This window comes from Cupressus sempervirens, chromosome 3 (genome assembly GCF_028749045.1).
Source record: "Cupressus sempervirens isolate cs-2001-9-10 chromosome 3, ASM2874904v1, whole genome shotgun sequence".
In the NCBI taxonomy this organism is placed as follows: Eukaryota; Viridiplantae; Streptophyta; class Pinopsida; order Cupressales; family Cupressaceae; genus Cupressus; species Cupressus sempervirens.
Window position 1 is genome coordinate 1,012,925,974 of NC_143120.1, and position 21,478 is coordinate 1,012,947,451.

Below are 21,478 nucleotides of genomic sequence, written 5' to 3' on the forward strand. Positions count from 1 at the left end.
CAAATTTTTGATATAAATTTTATAAAAAGTAGGAAATTGCATGTCAAGTTGACATAACCCTGATTTGCTCATTTTTTATTGCCACTTAAGAGCATAGTTTGGTTGACCATGATCCTGCACATACCCTTATGTATTTTGGTTAATTATTATTATTTATCAAGTTCTATTACACTCAAACCCAATACCTCTAAGATAAGAGAGGGTTTCTAAGGAGAGTGCTCATTAACCACCCCACCAACACAAACCATTTTACTAGTAGTATCAAAGAAAACAAAAAATTCTCATGAATCACCCAAAAACATAAGTGAGATAGAGGGATCTAGTCAAGAGCTATATATAGCATCAACCATCCTACCTTGTACACAATCTAATCCAACACCAACATACATGGTGGAACCCAACAAAGAATTAGGGGTTGCTGGTAAAGTTGTTCCATTAGTGTTTAGAGAACCTACACATTTTTAAAATAATTGACTAGGAAATGATAGAGTTGTTAGAGTCATTATGTCAAAAAAATTCAAATTATGCTAAGTCATGAAGACATGATGCTTAGTTGGGGAGGAGGCATCATTAAGTCACCTTGAATTGATTTAGTATTTTCACCCAATGTATTTTATTATTATATGTTCAAGAGTTTCTCTTGAGAATAATTTAGTGGCATCTCTTCCTATGACATACTATTAGAGATCTATATTTGTGTGTTTTCTACTTTGGCTCCTCCTAGAATACCTATCAAATGAATGTTTATTATCTCCCAGAGATACTTGATTCATCCTTTGATTTTCTCCCTATAGATGTGTATTTGTAGGAGTTGTCTATTGATAATATCCATTATTTCTCTAATTTACATGCCCATGACTTGTAGAGGATCATAATTTTTTGCTAATTATGTAATCAAATCTCATAGCTTTATTATTTGACCCCTTATAATATTGTTTGGGTTGCTCAAAGTAAACAAAATTTGTAAATGATAGGTCTACCTCTAAGATTATTTTTACTTAGGCTCTTGGTTTTTTCCTTTTAATTTTGAGTGAGCAATAGAACACTTTATATACTTGTCTATTATTTTCTTTAATATTTCCTCTTGACATTTTTTACTAATGTCATTGTTAAAGCATGCAGCTTCAGTTTGATAATGAATATGATCAAGACACACACACACACACACACACACACTCACTCACTCACTCACTCACTCACTCACTCACTCACTAGTATGATTTACATACTATTGTATATACATACATATATAATCTCTTCAATTATCATTCTGCATATGCTCGTTGTAGTTGAAACCAATTGAAAATATCTATATTTTATATGAGATCATATCTCTGTCATGATCATCAAATTATTTGATCCCTTTGATTTAAGATCATAATCGATTTAAATAAATATAATTATTGGGTTGCATATGAATTGAGTTAATTATGATCAATAATATATGATTAGATTTGTGTTAAGTCTAACTAACCCTGAATGGGTATGATAACAAACACCAAATAAGTGTGACAGTGAATAGCCATGTCTCCATTCAAAGACATGTCCATTCACTCTCACACCCCTCCTTGTTTTATATGTATTCAATGGTATGTGTAGGATCATGGTCAACCAAACTATGCCCTTAAGTGGCAACAAAAAATCAAAAAAATTATGTCAACTTGACTTGCAATTTTCTACTTGTTATGAACTTTCTATAAAAAATATAAGAAAAAATAATCTCTAGGAAATTGAATTTAGTTTCTAAAGTACTAGGCATTATCATAAAATAAAATTGATTGGTCAAAATTATGAATTTTAATGCAATAGTACAAATATTTCATGACAATAATAAGAAGTAGATGTATGTCTGACTACCCTAATCAAACTCAAATAATAATATTTTTTAATAGGATTATATATATAATAAGTATACTCATTCTCAGATGTGACACATATTTTGGGGTCTTTTTTATTCTAAATAATTTATTAATTATGAATTTTCTACTATATTGTTTTTGGAATAAACAAACTTTTGTTCCCAACCACCTTAACTAATTCAAAACTCTACAAAATGTTGGAATTATTTAGAATGACTAAGAGGGGAGGGGGTGAATTAGTCATCTAAGGTCCAGATATACAAATAAAACTTTTCATACCTTAGTGAACTCATATCTATAAAACATTTTCATCATGCATGTATCCATTAGATGATGCAATCAATTAAACTTGTAGGTTACTGTCAAATCAATTGGCAGAAATGTAAGCATGGAATATAACAGATTCAAATTTTCAATAACATATTTAACACAATGATTTAATTTAAAAACCCAATTAGGGAAAAACCACCAGTAACATGCTGCTCATTCTCACTCTTCTGAAGTGATGCCCTATGAAAGGCCAGGCCTATTAAAGGTTACAATACACACTATTAAATGTGACCCGATTAAAGGATTTCAATCACCCTATTAGGAGTGAGCCTTGTTAGAGGACTTTAGATCATTCAATTGGAATATCACTTTGTTAAAGGATTTACAAATGACTATTAGTTCAACCTTAATCCAAAGGATTTACCCTAGATTGATATAGTGATTAGAGAGTAACAATAAGGCTTGATTTAATGACAACTTACAACTCCATTTGCAGATTACATATCTCTATTTTAGTCCTCCATTTTACTTGGCTTTCACACTCTCAAGCTCTAATAGCTTGTTCACCCTTCAAGGATCCATACCCTTAAGCCTTCTTGCTTTGTTTGCCAATGTAGTCTCTTCTCTTCAGTCACTGAATGAATCAAATACCCTAGACTCCTTGCCTTCCTTAGGTTCTCAGACATGATAACCCTATTGGAAATCTGATTGAAAAGCTCATTGTTGTTGAAGATCAAAGAGGGAGATTGTTGTAAAATAATGTTTTCAATCATTGTTTTTCCATTGATGTCAAACCTACTATTTGTAGGGATGATATTTGCTTATAAAATCCAAGCACTATCACTTAGTTGATTGATAAAGAGGATTTGATCAACAAGATGTAACAAAAGAACCTAAAAGAAAGGTTGAGTTATGATGTTGTAATGAAGTTCAAGGATCAGTTAGGACAATGGTTAAGTAATGTATTGATGACATACTCAAAGATACAGAGGTTGGTCACACTTAGATACATTGGAAGAAGAAGTTGTAACAAGGTTGACTGCAAAGCTTTAACTAAGATCATCAGTAGGTGTTGAGCAAGTCAGTTGAAGCTAAACAAATTCTTAGTAGAAGCCAAGTAATAGACATTTCTAGTGTGTGCTGAGTGATCTTCAAGTGCCGAGCATCAAAAAAAATTCAGTTGGTGCCAAGCATCAGGAAAAACATAGTTGATGCCAAGTAACATAGTATGTGCTGAGCACCAGTATTTCAATAGTGCCGAGCAACTGCATTATTTCAATTGATGAAGATTCACCAAATCTAAGCTGACATAATGGTTGCATTGAATTTTTTGAATGAGTTGGAAGATAAGGATGATGAGTTTTTGGCACAGAATCTTATGTAAACCATTTTTGGGTGAATTCTAAAGGATTATTCAAGAAGTTTCTAGAGGAAACAGAATATGGGTTAGATACAATGAATCCTACCTAAGCCATGCAAGTTGAAATTGGAAAATGGAAGAATTGAGCAGAAAAAGGAACTCCAAGACTTCTATTTAAGAAGTAATAGACTAAGAAGGAAAGTTGTTGATATTGTTGCTACTGAAGTGCCAAATCTATGAAGTGATTGAAGGAGTGTCAAGAAGGAGACATCTAGGAGAAGGAAGAGCACAGAGGCTCTTCTTCTATGAGTGGCCATGAAGAGATGATTGCACTGGTACATTGAGTACAGAGACTCAAGGAGACAAAACTTGAAAGAAAAGAAAAGCTGTAAGTGTTGCAGAGTTTGAAGGCCATGCAAGGGTATGAGCTAAGAAGTGATTTGAGATCTGCAAGATAAGTTGTATGTTTGTAGTCAGGGCAAGATTTTATAATACTCTCTAAAAATTGTATTAGATCTAAAAATCCTATGGACTTAAGTTGGCCTAACAACCATTTGCAAATCCTTTAGTAAGGTGGCATTCCAAGTGAATGTTCTAAAGTCCTCTAACCAGGCCCACTTTTAATAGGGTGGTTAAATCCTCTAACAAGGTCACATTTAACAGTGTTTTGTAAGCCTTTAACAAGGTAGGCCTTTCATAGGGCATCACTTCAAAAGGGTGAAAATTGAGTGGCATGTTACCGATGGTTTTTCCCAAATTGGGTTTCCACATAAATCACTGTGTCATGTGTTGATTCCTTGTGTGTTATACTTGCATGTTGATTTACAATAACTTGTTGATTAGATAGGTTAAAGATTGGATGAATGAATGCTTGAATTGGTTCACTACACTTAAAGAAAAGTTTGAATAGGACATTTGGACCTTGAATAATTGATTCACCCCCTCTCTCAGTTATTCTAAAAGAAATTCTAACAATTGGTATCAGAGCATTCTGCTGATTTAGTTTCAAGATACTAGAAGTAGGAAGATCAAGATGTCCAAAAGATAAGTTCCTAAGCTCAATAAAGACAACTTTGTTGCATGGTAGAGTTTGATGAAATTTCACATTGGATCAATATGTGACTATGCACAAACCTCAATTGGAATGGAGCATGTAACCTAGTAGGAACCCTCACTGTAGACGACTTAAACAAAAAGGAGCATAACCAAGCAATGTTGGAGATTGCATCTGCACTTAGCTATGCTGAATACGATGACATCAAAGATTGTAACACTGCATTCAAAATATGGAAAAACTTATTAGATATCTATGGAGGTGATCAAAATGTTCAAAGAGCAAAGAGAGAAAGCCTAAGAGGTAAGTTTGATGACACGAAGATGGACAAAGGTGAAAGTGCTACTCAGTATGCTGCAAGAATAAAAGAAGTGGTGAGTGCAATAAGAAGTCTAGGTGGACAACTGGAAGAAGAAACATCCATCAAAAAATACTTAAGGACTCTGCTCCCTATCTATGCTATAAGAGTTTTAGCCATCCAAGAGCTAAGGTGTGTACAAGGGAACACACTAACCTTTGAAGGAATAGTTGGAAGACTTACTGCATTTGAACCATCCAATTTTGACAACTATAGACCCGAGAACCTTGAATCTTCTTTCAAGGCCAAGATGACAATAAAAGATACTAAGGAGGACACATCAAGCAAGAGAAGAAGAAAAGGAAAACATGCATCTAGTGATAGCAGCACAGATGAGGAAGATGTGGAACAGTTAGAAGCACCATTGGCCAAGAGATTCCACAGAGGTAAAGGAAAATTCAAAGGTAAGCTCCCTATCATATGCTTCAATTGCAATGAAGTAGGTCATATAGCTGCAAGATGCCCACAGAAGAAAAACTATAAAGAAGGAAACAAGTTCAAGAACAAAAGAGAAGATGACAGCAAAGATTATAAGGAGAAAGGCAAAAGATGCTATATTGTTGAAGAAGACTCTAATGAAAATGATGATGAAGTAGTTTATGTAGCCATGAAGGATATTATCACTTAGTTGATTGATGAAGAGGATTTGATCAACAATATGTAACAAGAGCACCTAAAGGAAAGGTTGAGTTATGATGTAATGAAGTACAAGGATTAGTTAAGACAATGGTTAAGTAATGTATTGATGACATACTCAAAGATACAGAGGTTGGTCACACTTAGATACATTGGAAGAAGTTGTAACAAGGTTGACTGTAAAGCTTTAACTAAGATCATCAATAGGTGCCGAGAAAGTTAGTTGAAGCTGAGAAAATTCTTAGTAGAAGCCGAGTAATAGAGATTTCTACTGTGTGCTAAGTGATCTTCAAGGGTTAAGTAAAGATCAGGTGCCAAGCATTAGAAAAATTTTAGTTGGTGCCGAGTGATCTTCAGGTGCTGAGCATTAGGAAAAAACATAGTTGATGCCAAGTAATATAGTATGTGCCGAGCACCAGTATTTCAATAGTGCTGAGCTGCTGCATTATTTTAATTGATGAAGATTCGCCAAATATAAGCTGACATAGTGGTTGCATTGAATTTTGTGAATGAGTTGGAAGATAAGGATGATGAGTTGTTGGCACAGAATCTTATGTAAACCATTTTTGGGCTAATTCTAAAGGATTATTCAAGAAGTTTCTAGAGGAAACATAATATGGGTTAGATATAATGAATCTTAAATAATCCATGCAAGTTGAAATTGAAAAATGGAAGAATCAAGAAGGAAAAGGAACTCCAAGACTTCTATTTAATAAGTCATAGACCAAGAAGCAAAGAGCTATTGATATTGTTGCTGCTAAAGTGCCAAATCTGCGAAGTGGTTGAAAGAGTGTCAAGAAGGAGACATCTAGGAGAAGGAAGAGCACAGAGGCTTTGCTTCTATGAGTGGCCATGAAGAGATGATTGCACTGGTACATTGAGTATGGAGACTCAAGGAGACAAAGCTTGAAAGAAAAGGAAAGCTATTAAGAGTTGTAGAGTTTGAAGGCCAAGCAAGGGTATGAGCTGAGAAGTGATCTAAGATTTGCAAGATAAGTTGTATGTTGTAGTCAAGTCAAGATTTTCTAATACTCTCTAGTAATTGTATTAGATCTGAAAATCCTATGGACTTAGGTTGGCCTAACAACCATTTGCAAATCCTTTAATAGGGTGGCATTCCAAGTGAATGTTCTAAAGTCCTCTAACCAAGCCCACTTCTAATAGGGTGGTTAAATCCTCTAACAAGGTCACATTTAATAGTGTGTTGTAAGCCTTTAATAGTGTAGGCCTTTCACAGGGCATCACTTCAAAAGGGTGAAAATTAAGTAGTATGTTACTGGTGGTTTTTCCCAATTTTGGTTTCTACATAAATTGATGTGTCATGTGTTGATTCCTTATGTGTTATACTTGCATGTTGATTTACAATAACTTGTTGATTAGATAAGTTAAAGCTTGGATGAATGAATGGTTGAATTGGTGCAGTACACTTAAAGAAAAGTTTGAATAGGACATTTGGACCTTGAATAACTGATTCACCCCCCCTCTCAGTTATTCTAAAAGTAATTCTAACAAACCCTTGCTTCTGACCATCCATCTCTATAAATAGAGAATTAAGATATTTGCCATTCATCCACCATCATCCATTTTAGGGTTAGGTTAGATTAAGTAGGATTTAATGAATCTACCCTTAATTTCATTACTTTCCCTTCTAGAAACTTCTCCTTTCAATCCTCTTTGAATTTGCCTCAAAATGGTTCATCTTGAATTATGTACCACCAACTCATCAAGCTTATCTTCCACACGATTCACACAATCCAAGAAATCAAACTTGTTAGCTTAGATTCATCAAATTCGTGTTCTTTCTCATAATGTTGATGCTCAAAATTAGTTAGCTTCTTATGCTCAACACATACTGTGTTGCTTTGTATCCATTGTCAAAACACTCAGCATGAACTAATGTTTACTGGTGCTCGACATCAACTCAACTTTACTCAACTTACACTATTTCACTTGGCTTACACTAAAATTGACTTTTCTGGGCTCCAACTAATTTTTTTCTCGGCTTGCACTAACTTTGCTCAACACCTATTGTCCACTCAATCAAGCTTGGTAGATACATTTTTCTTAACTTGTTCTTCTTAACTTAATCAATGTAACCGACCTTTGTAACCTTAAGTAGATTATCAATGTACTATAATATCACTTTCTTAACTAATTCTTGTACTCCTTTTCATACCATATCTCAAACTTTCCTCTAGGTGCTATTGTTATCCCATTTGATTGAATCTTCTTCATCAATCAAATAAATGATGGTACTTAAATCATATAAGCAATTTTCTTATCAATAACTAGCAGGATTGACATTAGTGACAAAACAATGATTGAAACACATTTATCATACTTGTATCAATCTATTTTCAACACAAAATTTTACTTTTCTTTTTCTTATCCTTATAGTGGAAGAAGCATAGAATATGATGCATCTTTTGGATTTCAAAAATGTTGTACCATTTGAAAGTTATAGTTGTTTTTCTATTAGTGTGTCAATCAATAGTTTATACATAACTCCATTAGAAAATAAGTAATGATTACTTACGAAATTTGTAATTTGAAACACATTACATTTATGGAAAGCTAAGAGAATTCTTAAAAAACCTTTTTTATTTCATCAAATTCAGGTGAGAAAAAAGTTGTTAGATACATGTTTGAAGTAAAAAAAAACACAAGAATGAGCTAAAAACACATTTTTAGGATATTTTTTAACTTGACCATGTAGGGTTGGTATCCAAAGATATACTAGGCCTTATAAAGGTATTAGTTTTCTAGTTGGTATCATGATGGGTGGGAAAAAAGTTGGAATAAATTTAGAAATGCTTTAAGGCATTTTAGAACTCCATATTTTTCAGATCGCCACTTTTTGGTACACCATGATCCTACACGCACCCTCAATCTACCCAATATTGCAGGGCATCAAAATCAATTAATGCAAGAATATCAAAGGGTCATTATCATCTCAAGTTCAAGAAAATCTATGTTATCTCAGTTATTTATGTACTAACATATACATGTTTTGGAGAAAATCAAATTAATTGACATTATTGTTCAAATGTACAATTAAAGTTGTGCATCAATCAACCTCATCTTGTAATATGGTACAAAATTTTACATGGTATTAGGGCCTTGTTAAGGAGAGATCTCATTAAGTTTAAGAGAATATTTCAAAGTTTTAGTCACTCATTCTTCAAGATGAAAAATATGTTAAGATTCGAACACCACCTTATAAGTGTTGACAATTTTGAATTCTTGAAACTTTGTATAATGATGGTATTAAAAGAGAACAAATTTGATTCCTTTTTAAAAGAAGAAAAGGAAGAACATAAAGATGATCTAGAGAAAACTCTATGGATCGACAATAATGAGAAGGCCATGAAAATAACAGTGGATGATGTTCGAGATCACATAGTACCTATTGTGGCAAAACATATAACAACATATCACATGTTTAAAGCTCTTGAAAATGCATTCACAGTAATAACACTAGTAGAAAATTTGATCTTAAAAGACAAATGAATAACATTAGCTTGAATAAAGGAGAAACAATAAATGACTTCTTCATGAGAATCACAGAATTGAGAGATCAATTATCTTCTGTCAGTTATGAGATTGACAACCAATAGTTATCCCTAATAACATTAGGAGGACTACCAAATTCTTGGAAGTCATTTGTACAAGGTATAAGTGCAAGATCTACAATTCCAAAACTAGATTGATTATGATCTAATTGTCTTCAAGAAGAGTCGAGATTAATTACTAAAGCAAAACATAAAACCTTAGATGAAGACATTCATGTTCTTAACACCAACTCTCATAAGAAGGATAAGAAGAACACAAAGACAAAAATAAACTTTCATGGAAAGGGATAGTCAAGAAAAAAGAAAGATTTTCTAAAATTCAATGTTTTAGATGTGATCAATATGGACATTATGCACTAAATTATCATGATCAATCAAAACTTCAAGCATCATTTTCCATAACTAATAAATCAATTGAAAGTCAAGATTATGAGGAATATGCCTTCTACTTAGCCTTGTCTAGTCAAATATCAACCAAGTCCAACACTTAGATAATTGATAATGGATCTTCAAGACACATCATTGGATATCAAGATAACCTAGAAAGCATACAAATAGAAATAGATGAAGAGGTTATAATTGGGGATGATTATGCACATTCTATAAAAGGAATTGTGACCTGCACCATCAAATTAAAATCTAGAAAATATATTCATCTTTCTAGAGTTCTATATGTACCAGGTATTAAAAGGAATGTAATATCTATATCAACACTTGAAGATGATGGTTATAGAATTACTTTCATGGAAGGAAAAGTGCTAGCATGGGAAAAGAATTCAATTATAAAGAAGGCTCAAATAATAGGAGTATGACAAGGACTATTAAATGAGCTTTGCACTAAGACAAATCTTGCACTTGTTCATGAGACTTAAGATTCAAATAAAATTAGGCATAGAAGATTAGGTCATATAAACTTTTGTGCTCTAACATCTATGGAGAAGTTAGCAATTGGAATGTCCAAATTAAGTCAATTTCATAATGAATCATGCAAAGGTTGTGCCTTGGGGGAAAACACTAAAAATTCATTTCCTCATAGTTTGAGCAAAACTAAAAATGTGTTAGAACTAGTGCACTCAGACCTATGTGGACCCATGTCTACACCATCCATAGGAGGGTTCTTGTACTATGTGATATTTGTTGATAATTTTTCAAGGAAGACATGGATATACTTCCTTAAGTGTAAAGAATATGAAGAAATTTTTTCTAAATTTAAAGAATTCAAAACTATCACTGAAAACCCCTCAGAAAAGAAAATTAAAATTCGAAGAGTAGATAATGGAAAGTATGCACTTCTGAAATATTTAAAGAATTATACAAACTTGGTGAGATTAAGAGGGAGTTTAAAGTTTCCTATAGCCCTCAACATAATGTCCTTGAGTTGGTGAAAGGAAAAATAGAACCATTGTAGAAGTTGTTAGGGCTATGATATTTGATTAAAAATTCAACACGTCACTTTGGGATGAAGATCTAATACAACAATCTACATCCAAAATAGATGTCCTCACTCACATCTAGACAAAAAAACTCCTAAATAAGCATTTTTAGGTATGAAACTTGGCATTAGCCATTTAAGGATATTTGGATGTCCTATGTATGTTCATGTACCTAAGGAGAAAATGATTGAGTTAGAACCTATAGGAAGGAAAGGAATTCTTATTGGTTTTAGTGAAATAGTAAAGGGTTACATAATCTACATACTTAGATAGAAATAAATAGAACTAAACAGAGATGTCATCTTTGAAGAAGACATTGCTTTTAAAAGAACCAAAATTTCAGATGAACTAGATATCGATGACTTATCCTGTTCTCTAGAAGAGGCTCCTACCCCTGAGATTCAAAGGGAGCACCGTAAATAAACTTCAAATGAAAATTAGATACTTCCTAAGTCTCAAGAAGAGAGTCTTGACAATAATTCTAAAAGGCCACTTTGGGAAAGAAATATTATAGAGGAAGGAGATGAATTTGCAACACCTTTAGGGACATTTAGAGAAAACAAAAGGCCTCAAAAATTAACATACAATGCATTCATGTGTAAGATTCCAAACTATGAACCTTCTAATGCTTTTAAAGCTTTTAAACATCAAGTTTGGACAGATGCAATGGTGGAAGAGCATTAGTCTATACTAAAAAAATGATGTTTGAGATATAGTTTCTAGACCTAAAGGAAAATTTGTTTTTTCATCCAAATGCCTCTTCAAAGTTAAGTATGTTGCAGATGGTAGCGTTGAAAAACATAAAGCTCATTTTGTGACTAGAGGATTCTCTCAAAAGGAAGGAATCAACTTTAAAGAAACTTTTGCACCAGTTGCCAAGTATACTTTAGTTATGGATTTACTAATTTTGATTAGGATGAAAGTGTAAAAGACCAGAAGAGCACATTAGGATGTTGTTTCAGTTTAGGATCAACTATGATCTCATGGATCTGTAGGAAACAAGCTTCAATTGCTCGGAGTTTTACACAGAGTATATTGCAACAACAATGGGAGCAAGAGAAGTAGTATGGCTTTGAAAATTACTTTTTATTTTATTTTGTCTACCTCTGAAACCTACCACTATTCACTATGATAACAAAATTTTTATCAAGTCATCCATGAATCTAGTATTTCATGATAGATCCAAGCATATAGAAATCCCTTACCACTATGTAAGAGACAGTGTGGAAAGAAGAGATATTTAGTTGGAGTATATTAATATAGGTGATCAAACAATTGGCATTCTCACCAAACCTCTTTCTAAAGTGAAGGTTTAGAAATAAATTTGGTATGGTTGAAATGTAAGTTTATGAGATTGAGTCTCAACTTTTTAAATTTGTATTATTTTAATAACGATGTTTAAAGTGTAACCTCTTTTGTCATATGTGTGATTATGACTTATGGGCCTATCCCATGCACATTATTAAAAGGTAACAATCTTTTATAATTAAATGTTGACTTTAACATTATAAGGTGCCAACTTTATAGTTATTAGATTACTATCATGATGAATATCATGTGACTTGATTTTCGTGGAGAAGTCATGATAGTTAAAAGGACATGTTGATAGATATTGTGTGACATGATATCTATAGAGATCAATATGTTCATTTTTATCATGGTGGGTATTATGTGACATAATATCTATGGATATGTCAAGATCTCTTATGGTAGATATCATAAGACTTGATATCTATGTACACACCATAACTAGAAAGAATGACATGAGACTTGATTTTCTTAAGTATATCAGTATCTAGGTGATATCACTTTTCAAATAAGGAGAACTTATATATATGCACTTTGTCTTCCCTAGCTAAGAGGGAGTGTTGAAGCATGTAGCTTTGACCAGACAATGATTGTGATCAAGATATATATATATATATATATATATACTAGTATGATTTACATATTGTTATACATACATACATATATATAATCTCTTGAACTATCATTTGGCAAATGATTGATGTAGTTGAAACCAATTGAACATATATATTTTATATGAGATCATATCTCTATCATGATCATAACATTATTCAATCCCTTTGATTTAAGATCATAATCAATCTGAATAAATGTCATTATTGGGCTGCAAATGACTTGAGTTCATTATGATCGATAATATTTTCATATTAGACTTGTGTTAAGTCTAACTAACCCTAAACAAGTATGATAACAAACATCAAATAGGTTTGATAGTGAATGGTCATGTCTCCATTCAAAGACATGTCCATTCACTCTTGAGTCTCAGTCATTGTAATTTCAATTTTTTAAACACATCTGCATCAGGATGATGCATTTTATAAAGGGGGAGGATGTTATAACCCATTTCTTTTTAACCGAGTAAATTTCTATTGTTATTGCCACTTAGAATTATTTAAAAATTCTTTATCTTTTATTAAACTGAAATAAAATCATTCTATTATTGTTTCCATTAAGAGTAAGATCTGCCAATGATTTAACAAGTTTTTGGAAGTTTGTTTAAATTCTCATTGAGCAATGAATAGTATTGACTGAGCATTTCAAAAAAATGTAAAAATATCTCTAAAATACTGATAAGAATTTGTCTATTTTATTAGTGGTATGGAGAAGTTGGGAAGATCTCAGATGTTTTAGATTCACAATTTAAATGGTTATTGCAACTAACTCAAGATTTATTTAATGATGGGGAAAAACCTACACATGGTAAATGAGGATTAATTTTGCTTCTAGAGATTTTTCTTGCGAGGTAGAATAGTTGATGTCTCTTTGTGTGCCCTTTCTCCATGACTATTCTAAGTCACCTTCTTGCAAGCTTGCAATGGCTATTATGGAAGGAAAGCAAGACGTATCAGAACTCTAAATACGATTTCTATTTTTTTAATTCTATATGTTCTATTGTAAATAAAATCCTTTAATTGTTACTCACATGACTGGAAACAATAAATGGATTTTAGCTGTGACATTGCGTTATTAATTTTATCAAAGAAGGGGTGAGCCTTTGAGAAATAGTACTTACAGTTCAAACTTCATGGTTGTGCACTACCTATTGCAATACAAACCCTTTCATTTTAGAGAAATGGTCATTAGCCCTCCATTCCTTTTACCACTATCGTTGGAGACATTTTTCTTTTTAAGAATCTGTCATAGAAAGGGCCACAATTGTGATGTTTCTTGGGATTGTTAATGCTATGGTGATACTATAAAGAGGAGAAACTCCCATTAAGCATGAATGGCACAACGTACATGAGTGATAGGTTGAAATATACTATAGACAGAATTGGGGTTGATTCTCCAAGATTTCTACTGTAGTGGATTGTTTTTGTGGACACCATTGGAAGTTTTGAAGAACACTACGTTGATTAAGTACTTTAGTCGGGCATACATCTAGAAATGAAAAATCATAGCTATATAATTGTTATGTTTGGAGGATGTACAAAAGTATAAAGGATGAAGGAAAAGTGGTGGATTATATCATGCTCATCCTGCAGAAGGAACCTTTGAAAATATTATTCTTTTGATAAGATATTGATGGATAGAAATCATGAAGACAAAGACATAGGAGGGGAAGAGGTTAGGAGGAGACTTAACCCATGTGACTTCAGGTGCATGTATTGATCATCTTCTAGTAATCTAGGATCCTTATGACTTAACTCTTACTAGCAATCCTTGGCAATTAGTGTTTAGGAAGCTTAGACATAGTCACTTATCATTACCAACATCATAATATTTAAGGGTTCCATTATTGATGTTCATGCATGAAAACTTTGATTTTACATTTGGTTGTCACATTGATTGAATATTTCTACCAAACCTAACTACCATATTCTCAATGATGAATCATTGGTTTTAGGGGTTGGGTACAAAATTCTAATTTTGTTAAACCTTTTGTGAAATATTATTAACTTTGACACTATTGAAAGTTGGAAAAACTAACCACATATGCTTGCTAAAAAGGACAAGTTGGATCTTTAATTAGACCATAACTGCAAATGATGATCTTATTGCTTTCTCTTGGAAGAAGACAGAGATATGCTTCCAATTGTTTTCTTTTTGAAGATTTAGCGTTATTATTCTATTCTAGTGCCTACTTTCCAAATTGTAGCCTTAATAGTGTCTTGTTCTCAATTTCCTATTAAATACTTTTAGAATTTATAGTTCTAAACCAGTAAATTGATGTTTAGCTATCAACTGAGGTATTAATCGGGAATCTACTTATTTATTCAAGTCAACACCATCATGGCTATTGGCTTGACCTAGTTTGAGATTAGTTGTTTACTAAACAATAAGAAATATCATTGGGAATTTCAAAGCATTGACTTTTATTTTATGTTGGTTACAATGAGAAGTTATAAAGTGAGATTGAGATGAAATTAGATGATTAGAGATGTTTTGTTCTATGAAGATTCATGAACTTTTATGAAATTGTGATGTACTTATCCCTTGATTTGTGAGTGCTTCATGTGTTGAAATAGAATATAATTCTTAATATATATATATATATATATATATATATATATATATATATATATATATATATATATAGACAAAACATTTCTTTTGTTGCTTAATATGCACTTTGTGTAATTGTCTTATAAAGAGAGTTCCAAGATATGTTAGACTTCTTGAAATGTTTTGATTCTAAGTAGGAGTTGTATTGGATATATTCTTTGATGATGAAATGATTTAACGTGTAATTGATAATGTCTTATACCATTTGAGTGATGATTGTATAGGACATGTTTTGATGATGCTACATACTGAATTGCTTATGATGCTTATCCTACATGTGTCACATCCATATATGAGGGTTATGATGTGAATTAGAAATATGGATGATAAATTCTATGATAAGATTGACCCAATTATGTGGTTTTGTGAGTGTTTAAGTGGTTGTGAATGGTTATAGAACATGACTCCTTTTAACCACATGATTCTAGTACCACTCTTGGTTATACCTGCTTAGACTTCCTCAATGTTGGGTTGGGCATCTTTCATGCTAGGAAAGATTCAAGGGAAGCTTAATAGCTTTGCGGTAGGGTGGTAAAGCACTCCTACAATATTCTCACCCTTATGTTTCTTGAGAAATTTCTAGAGCTTATTTCAACACAATCATCCTATCTAAACCATCTTGGTATTCTAGTAACTAGTATATGGTAAATATATTTCTTTTAAATTTAATGATTTTTTTTCAATTGATTCTGAAGATATAAATTAGTTTCAAAGAAAAAAATAAATATATAAAAATAATTGATTATAATATAATGTAGTTGAAAATAAAAGTATATTATTAATGGGTCATAATTTTGTCAAGTTGAAAGGTTCTTAATGAACTTACTATGGAGAATGTCTTGTTAACAATGAAGACGAAACAATAGTCCCAGGATGTGATATATTTCATTATTTGACATGTATGTTTTAATTCTAAATTATGATTTAGATTTTATAATTTTATTTTACAAGATATTGTTTTTTTTTAATGAAAATTATGTCAATTGATTTTTGATATATGAATTAGTTTTCCACATAAAAATAAAAAAATATTTAAAAACATCTTATAATTATATAAAGTAGTTGAAAATAAAAGTATATTATTAATGGGTCTTTATTTTGTTAAGTCAAGTCTTCTTGAAAATAGGCTTTTGTTTCTCTTCAATTAGATAAAAGAATATCTTACATTGGAAAATTTTAGTAAAGGAAGAATCCTAATTATTGTCTTTACAATTTATTAGAACAAGTTAAATTCCTAAGATAGACACAAAAAGAACACTGTAAAAAGAAATAAAAAATATTAATTAAAATATAAGAACTACAATCATAAATTGAAAATATTGTTCTTTACCCACAACTTATGATTAAAAAATATTAATTAAAATATAAGAACTACAATCATAAATTAAAAATATTGTTCTTTACCCACAACTTATGATTGAATAATTTGAAATCTTCACTTAAAATAAAATCTAGTACTTTCATAAATAATTAGAATACTAAATGCATAAAAAATCAAATATTATAGACTATAATTATAATTTAAAATTTTAAGTAAAGTTTATATAAATACAAAGGTATAAAAGTAAATCCATTTTTTAGTAAATTATAAATAATTTAAACTTATTGTTGGGTAAAATAAATATAGAAATAAATGATGGAGTAGAATGATGTGAACGAGTTAGTCAAACTTGCAAAGTTTTCAATGAAATCTTCTACCATTGATTTTGTCCAATATTAGTTAAGGGTGAGATGGGAATATTAGGTGACAATTTAAGTGAGAATGTAAATGAATGCAAGTACTTAACACTTTGATCAATTCCAATTCATGTAACTTGGAGGACTTGAAAATGGCCATTTCATCAAGTATTTTACAAAATAGAACTATAACAAAATGATGAGGGCATTTGTGCTATTATTTATAAAATTGACTATAAGAAATTGTAAGGAGAATTACAATATGGAATAAAATGTAGAGGGAGAAGTAGAAGTCATCAAGTTTGTTATGCCCTTTTGTTTCAAAGGTGTGATATGAACATGCCTACCCATCTTGTGCAAATTATATATTCTTTATACAAGAAAATTTATGTGCAAAATATGCTCATGGTTACGCACAACCCTACTATGAAAGCCTATAGCTACCCTTTCCAAATTTATAATCAATACTACATGAGTGTTTCTTCATTGACCATCCAATACTTGAATAATTAATGAAGTAAGTTGGCATGGCATTTGACAAATTGAACCCAAGGAAAGCGTTTGTATACAATCTTTGTTGACTTTTTAGGATGATGCGAGCTTCCATAATTTACACTTGTTAGTAGATGATGTTGAGAAATATTGACATTTAATGCTCTCCAAATCTTGTCACAACTTGACCCTTCAGATCCCTATATTCTAGGAGTACCTAATGGCACCTAGACACGTGGACCATTTTTTAACTTGGACTTGATATTAGATGACACTATTTTGGATTTTGAACAACTTCTTCTACTTTTTATGGGATTGGCCTAGGTGGCACTTGTCTAGAAAACTAGCCTTTAAATGTAGTATCAAAGCATACTAAGTACACGACAAGGAATTAGTTAATAAAGCAATGCATGTCATTCTTGCCTCTCGGACTATATTGCCTATGATATTGTTTGATAATGATGTATGTGTTTATGTTAGATGTAGAATAATCATAATAATCATTTTTTATGCAAATTGAAATATGTATAATTTATGATATTTTAGATCAAATTTCTGAAACTTATACCATTTTTTATGTATAATAGTAAAAACAAACTTGTCCTTTCATCATAAAAACTTTCACTATAATATCAATTTTTTAAATTTTTAACATGATAGAATCTGATTTCAATATATCTCAAAAAAAATCAATATGTATAATTTTAAATTTTAATTAATTTTCAATCACTATGATATGAAAATAAATATCTTGCTTTTCTACATCTTTTAAACAATAATCATATAATAAATTCATTGTATCCATTTCTATATAGTTAATAAAATTACAATGAACAAAACATTTGGACGCCACCTAATATGACATATTTTAACATTTATTAATTAAAACCAAACTCACACCCATTATCTACAATTGTTAATTTAATTAATAAAGGTAAAAAACGTTATGTAAGGAACATTTGTTGAACACAAATTTCACTATCCTACATGTATAACGTGTCCATTGAATAGGTTAAATAAACTAGTAATAAAGTTGGCCTACTAGAACCATGACTATTGAGGACGACCCAGGTCCATTGGGACAACAACGTAAAGTTCGCCGCAACTTACGGGGATTTATATGTCGTCAATTAATCGTCTTCACTTATTATTGTTCTATTATCAATTATAATATGCGGAAAGCCTCGTTAAAACAAGTAAATGGGTCGAAGTCGACTCAATACGATGAAAGATAATCAGAAAATTAATTTCGATTACAAAAGTCAGTACTAGCTCCCCACATTTACATTTAACTTGAAGTTTTCATGGTAGATATTTTGTTTACATGTCAGTGATTCGAAGCTTGTGATCATGAAAGCTTTCAAACCACACGAAATGTATCGAGCATAAAACTAAAAAACATTCAAGGAAAATGTCATATTCAAACTACGCCCCAAGTTTTGGTTAAAATCTAGAATTGTAAGTTGAACGAATTCTCAAAGACCGTTTTTTCCAAGCTATGAAAAGAACTTTGACGACGGTCTAATACGGTGATGGAGGGGTTTGTAGACTCGCCAAGCTCCTTGTTAAAAAGCCCTACTTCTCCCCCTCTATCGCCAATCCCTCTGCAAAGAACCCACAACATGGAATTCCAGATTTTACTTCTCCTAATCGCATCGATTTCAATTCTGTGCTTTTCAATCCATGGAGGTAAGTTTTCTCAGCAATTTTAACAGTAGTCATCTGATTAGATATTTGTAACATAGAATCAATCAACGCTAGAAGCGCTCAGACGTCATAGTGAATTTCATGAATATAATTAAAGCTTTTGTTTTTCTACTTGTTGGGTCCAAATCTAATTTCGCGGTGGGTAATGGGAATTAATCTGACAACCCATATCTTGATTTGTGTCTCTGCAGATGCTCGAGAACAGATGATTGGAGTTTGCAATGGGAAGATGGGGTCGCATTTGCCGTCGGAAGAGGAAGTGGTGACTTTGTTGAAAGCGAACAACATTGGGAAATACAGGATCTTCCAACAAGAGCCGAGCGTTCTGGAGGCCTTTAGGAATTCTGGGATCGAGTTAACCGTGGGAATCGCGAACGAAGACTTGGAGAAGATGTCCTCCGACCAGGAGGAGGCAAATAAGTGGGTGAATGAGTACATTGTTGCATATTATCCAGCTACCAATATCAAATACGTTGCCGTGGGTACTGCGGTGTTGGGAAAGACTGATAAGGGCCAGTACTTGGTGGGCGCGATGACCAACATCCAGAAAGCGCTTGTGAATGCGAATCTGCAGGGCAAAATAAAGGTGTCGACGACACATGCTCTCACAGACATAATCGGGGATTTCGCGCCTCTGAATCCGTCAAAGGGGAGTTTCAGTGAGAACGTGAAGAGTAACATGAGCTCCGTTCTGCAATTCCTTTCGAAGAATGAGTTTCCCTTCATGGCGGATGTGTTCCCGTATTACACCTACGACAAGCACAGAGACTCGTATGAGTTAGATACCGCTCTGTTGAAACCCTCGGCTCCAGTTATCAAGGACGGAGATCTGATCTACGCTAATTTGTTTGACGCCATGGTGGACACCATCTATTATGCCATGAAAGACATGGGATATGAAAACATTTCTATTGTTGTTACTGCAACCGGGTGGCCCTCTTTTGGCACAGATATAAAGGCCTCCGTTGCTACGGTTGAGAATGCCCGGACATACAACAACAATCTGATCAAACATGTGCTGTCCAACGAAGGGACGCCGATGAGGCCAGGAAAGAGCATCGAAACATTCATCTACGCTCTTTTCAACGAGGACCAGAAGACGGGAGAGTACGAGACTGCCAAGAACTGGGGCCTCTTCTACCCCAACAAGACAGCCGTGTATCCTCTCCTCATTCCTTCCACCTTCTCTAAAACGGTAACCGTACTCTTATATTTTACAATACAAGACTAGCCTACCCAGCCGGTTCGTTCGACATGGCTGGGTATGATTGGCATGTGATTCTAAATCATCGTACCTCGTACCTCGTTATGCTTGGCATGTGACTGGCATATTAATTATGTCAGCTTTGTCTGTGGTTCGAGAGGGGAGGGTAAGTTTGTAAAAAAATAATGACATTTTAAACTAGCTTTTTGTTCTGAACCGGAATGGTTGGTAAAGTGTAATCATTTTTATGAAGTAATTTATTTTGTTTCAAATAATAAAGTAGTAGAGAGTAAAATATTCTATAGTAAAACATTATTTTTGTAAATTGATTTTAAATATATTAATGGTTAAACTCTCCAATAGATATGCTGGCAGATGCCTAGTTAGACTTGTTTGTATATTTTGGAATAACTTTATGTAGTTTAGTAGATATTGTATTAGACATTCCACTAGTAGTTTTGGTCTTTTTACTAGTGGTTGTGTGAATATATATGCTCATATCTAGGTTGGATTTGGGACACTATTCTTTGATCTTATGGATAGAGTGGGATGCTGGTAGCTTTTTGTTGTAAATGTGTTGTTAATGATTTAACCACAGTTATGTGCTGAGGGCTAGCCCCCTTGTTTTGACTGCTATTAATACCAAAAATAGAATAATGGATTCCATGTTTTAGCCTTATTCTTCTGATTTGGATTTTAAATGTTGAATTTGAAAGACCATAAATTTAGCCCAAAGGCACAAACATTGAACGTTGTTGTGCATGCAAAAATATTGAGTGCTAATATCATTAATTCTGTATGAGGTAATGGCATTAGTCACCATCTTTAAAAAAGAAAAAGAAAAAACAAATAATATCTATTGCACATCAAAGAAATTTCAATTTGAAAGATAGTGACAAATAAGGTAAAGATCTATTGAGATTATAGTAGATTCAACTAAAATATTTATTAGTTCATGTTAAGAACTATTGTGGAGGCTATAATGTTTAAATAATGATTAATCTTTCTTCCTTTTAGCTAATCAAATTTCTAGCTTTTGCATAAATCTCTTTTCTATATTTTTTATATTGAATTTACATATTTTTAAAGTAAAATATTGATATATACATTATTTTGGTTATTTTTGGCTGAGGCCTTCGTAGATAGCAAGGCAAGACAACACATGACCTGTGAGTATTGGTCAATGCAAGATACTATGTACGGTTAGCAATTCAAGGCTAAATTGGTGGGGGAAATGAGTCTGGTTGTAGGTTTCAAAATGGTAGTATCTCCTAGGTAGTTAACCTAGTGGCATCAATTCTTTCAAAAAAATTGTCCCCTTTG

At 32.4% G+C, this 21,478-nt stretch overlaps 1 protein-coding gene across 1 annotated transcript; it reads left to right on the plus strand.

Moving 5' to 3' along the window:
* The first annotated feature begins 18,680 nt into the window (after window positions 1–18,680).
* LOC149570177 (glucan endo-1,3-beta-glucosidase-like) lies at window positions 18,681–20,371 on the plus strand. Its single transcript, XM_089822832.1, has 2 exons — window positions 18,681–18,933; window positions 19,143–20,371. Exons 1-2 carry the CDS (start codon window positions 18,777–18,779, stop codon window positions 20,180–20,182), a joined length of 1,197 nt encoding a protein of 398 aa, XP_089678958.1. The 5' UTR covers window positions 18,681–18,776; the 3' UTR covers window positions 20,183–20,371.
* The last annotated feature ends 1,107 nt before the right edge of the window (window positions 20,372–21,478 follow it).

Excerpts from the sequence above, each read along its gene's own strand:
- LOC149570177 (XM_089822832.1), top strand. The coding sequence starts at position 18,777 with ATGGAGGGGTTTGTAGACTCGCCAAGCTCCTTGTTAAAAAGCCCTACT. Across the intron at positions 18,934-19,142 it reads GTGCTTTTCAATCCATGGAG|ATGCTCGAGAACAGATGATT; the intron begins GTAAGTTTTCTC and ends GTGTCTCTGCAG.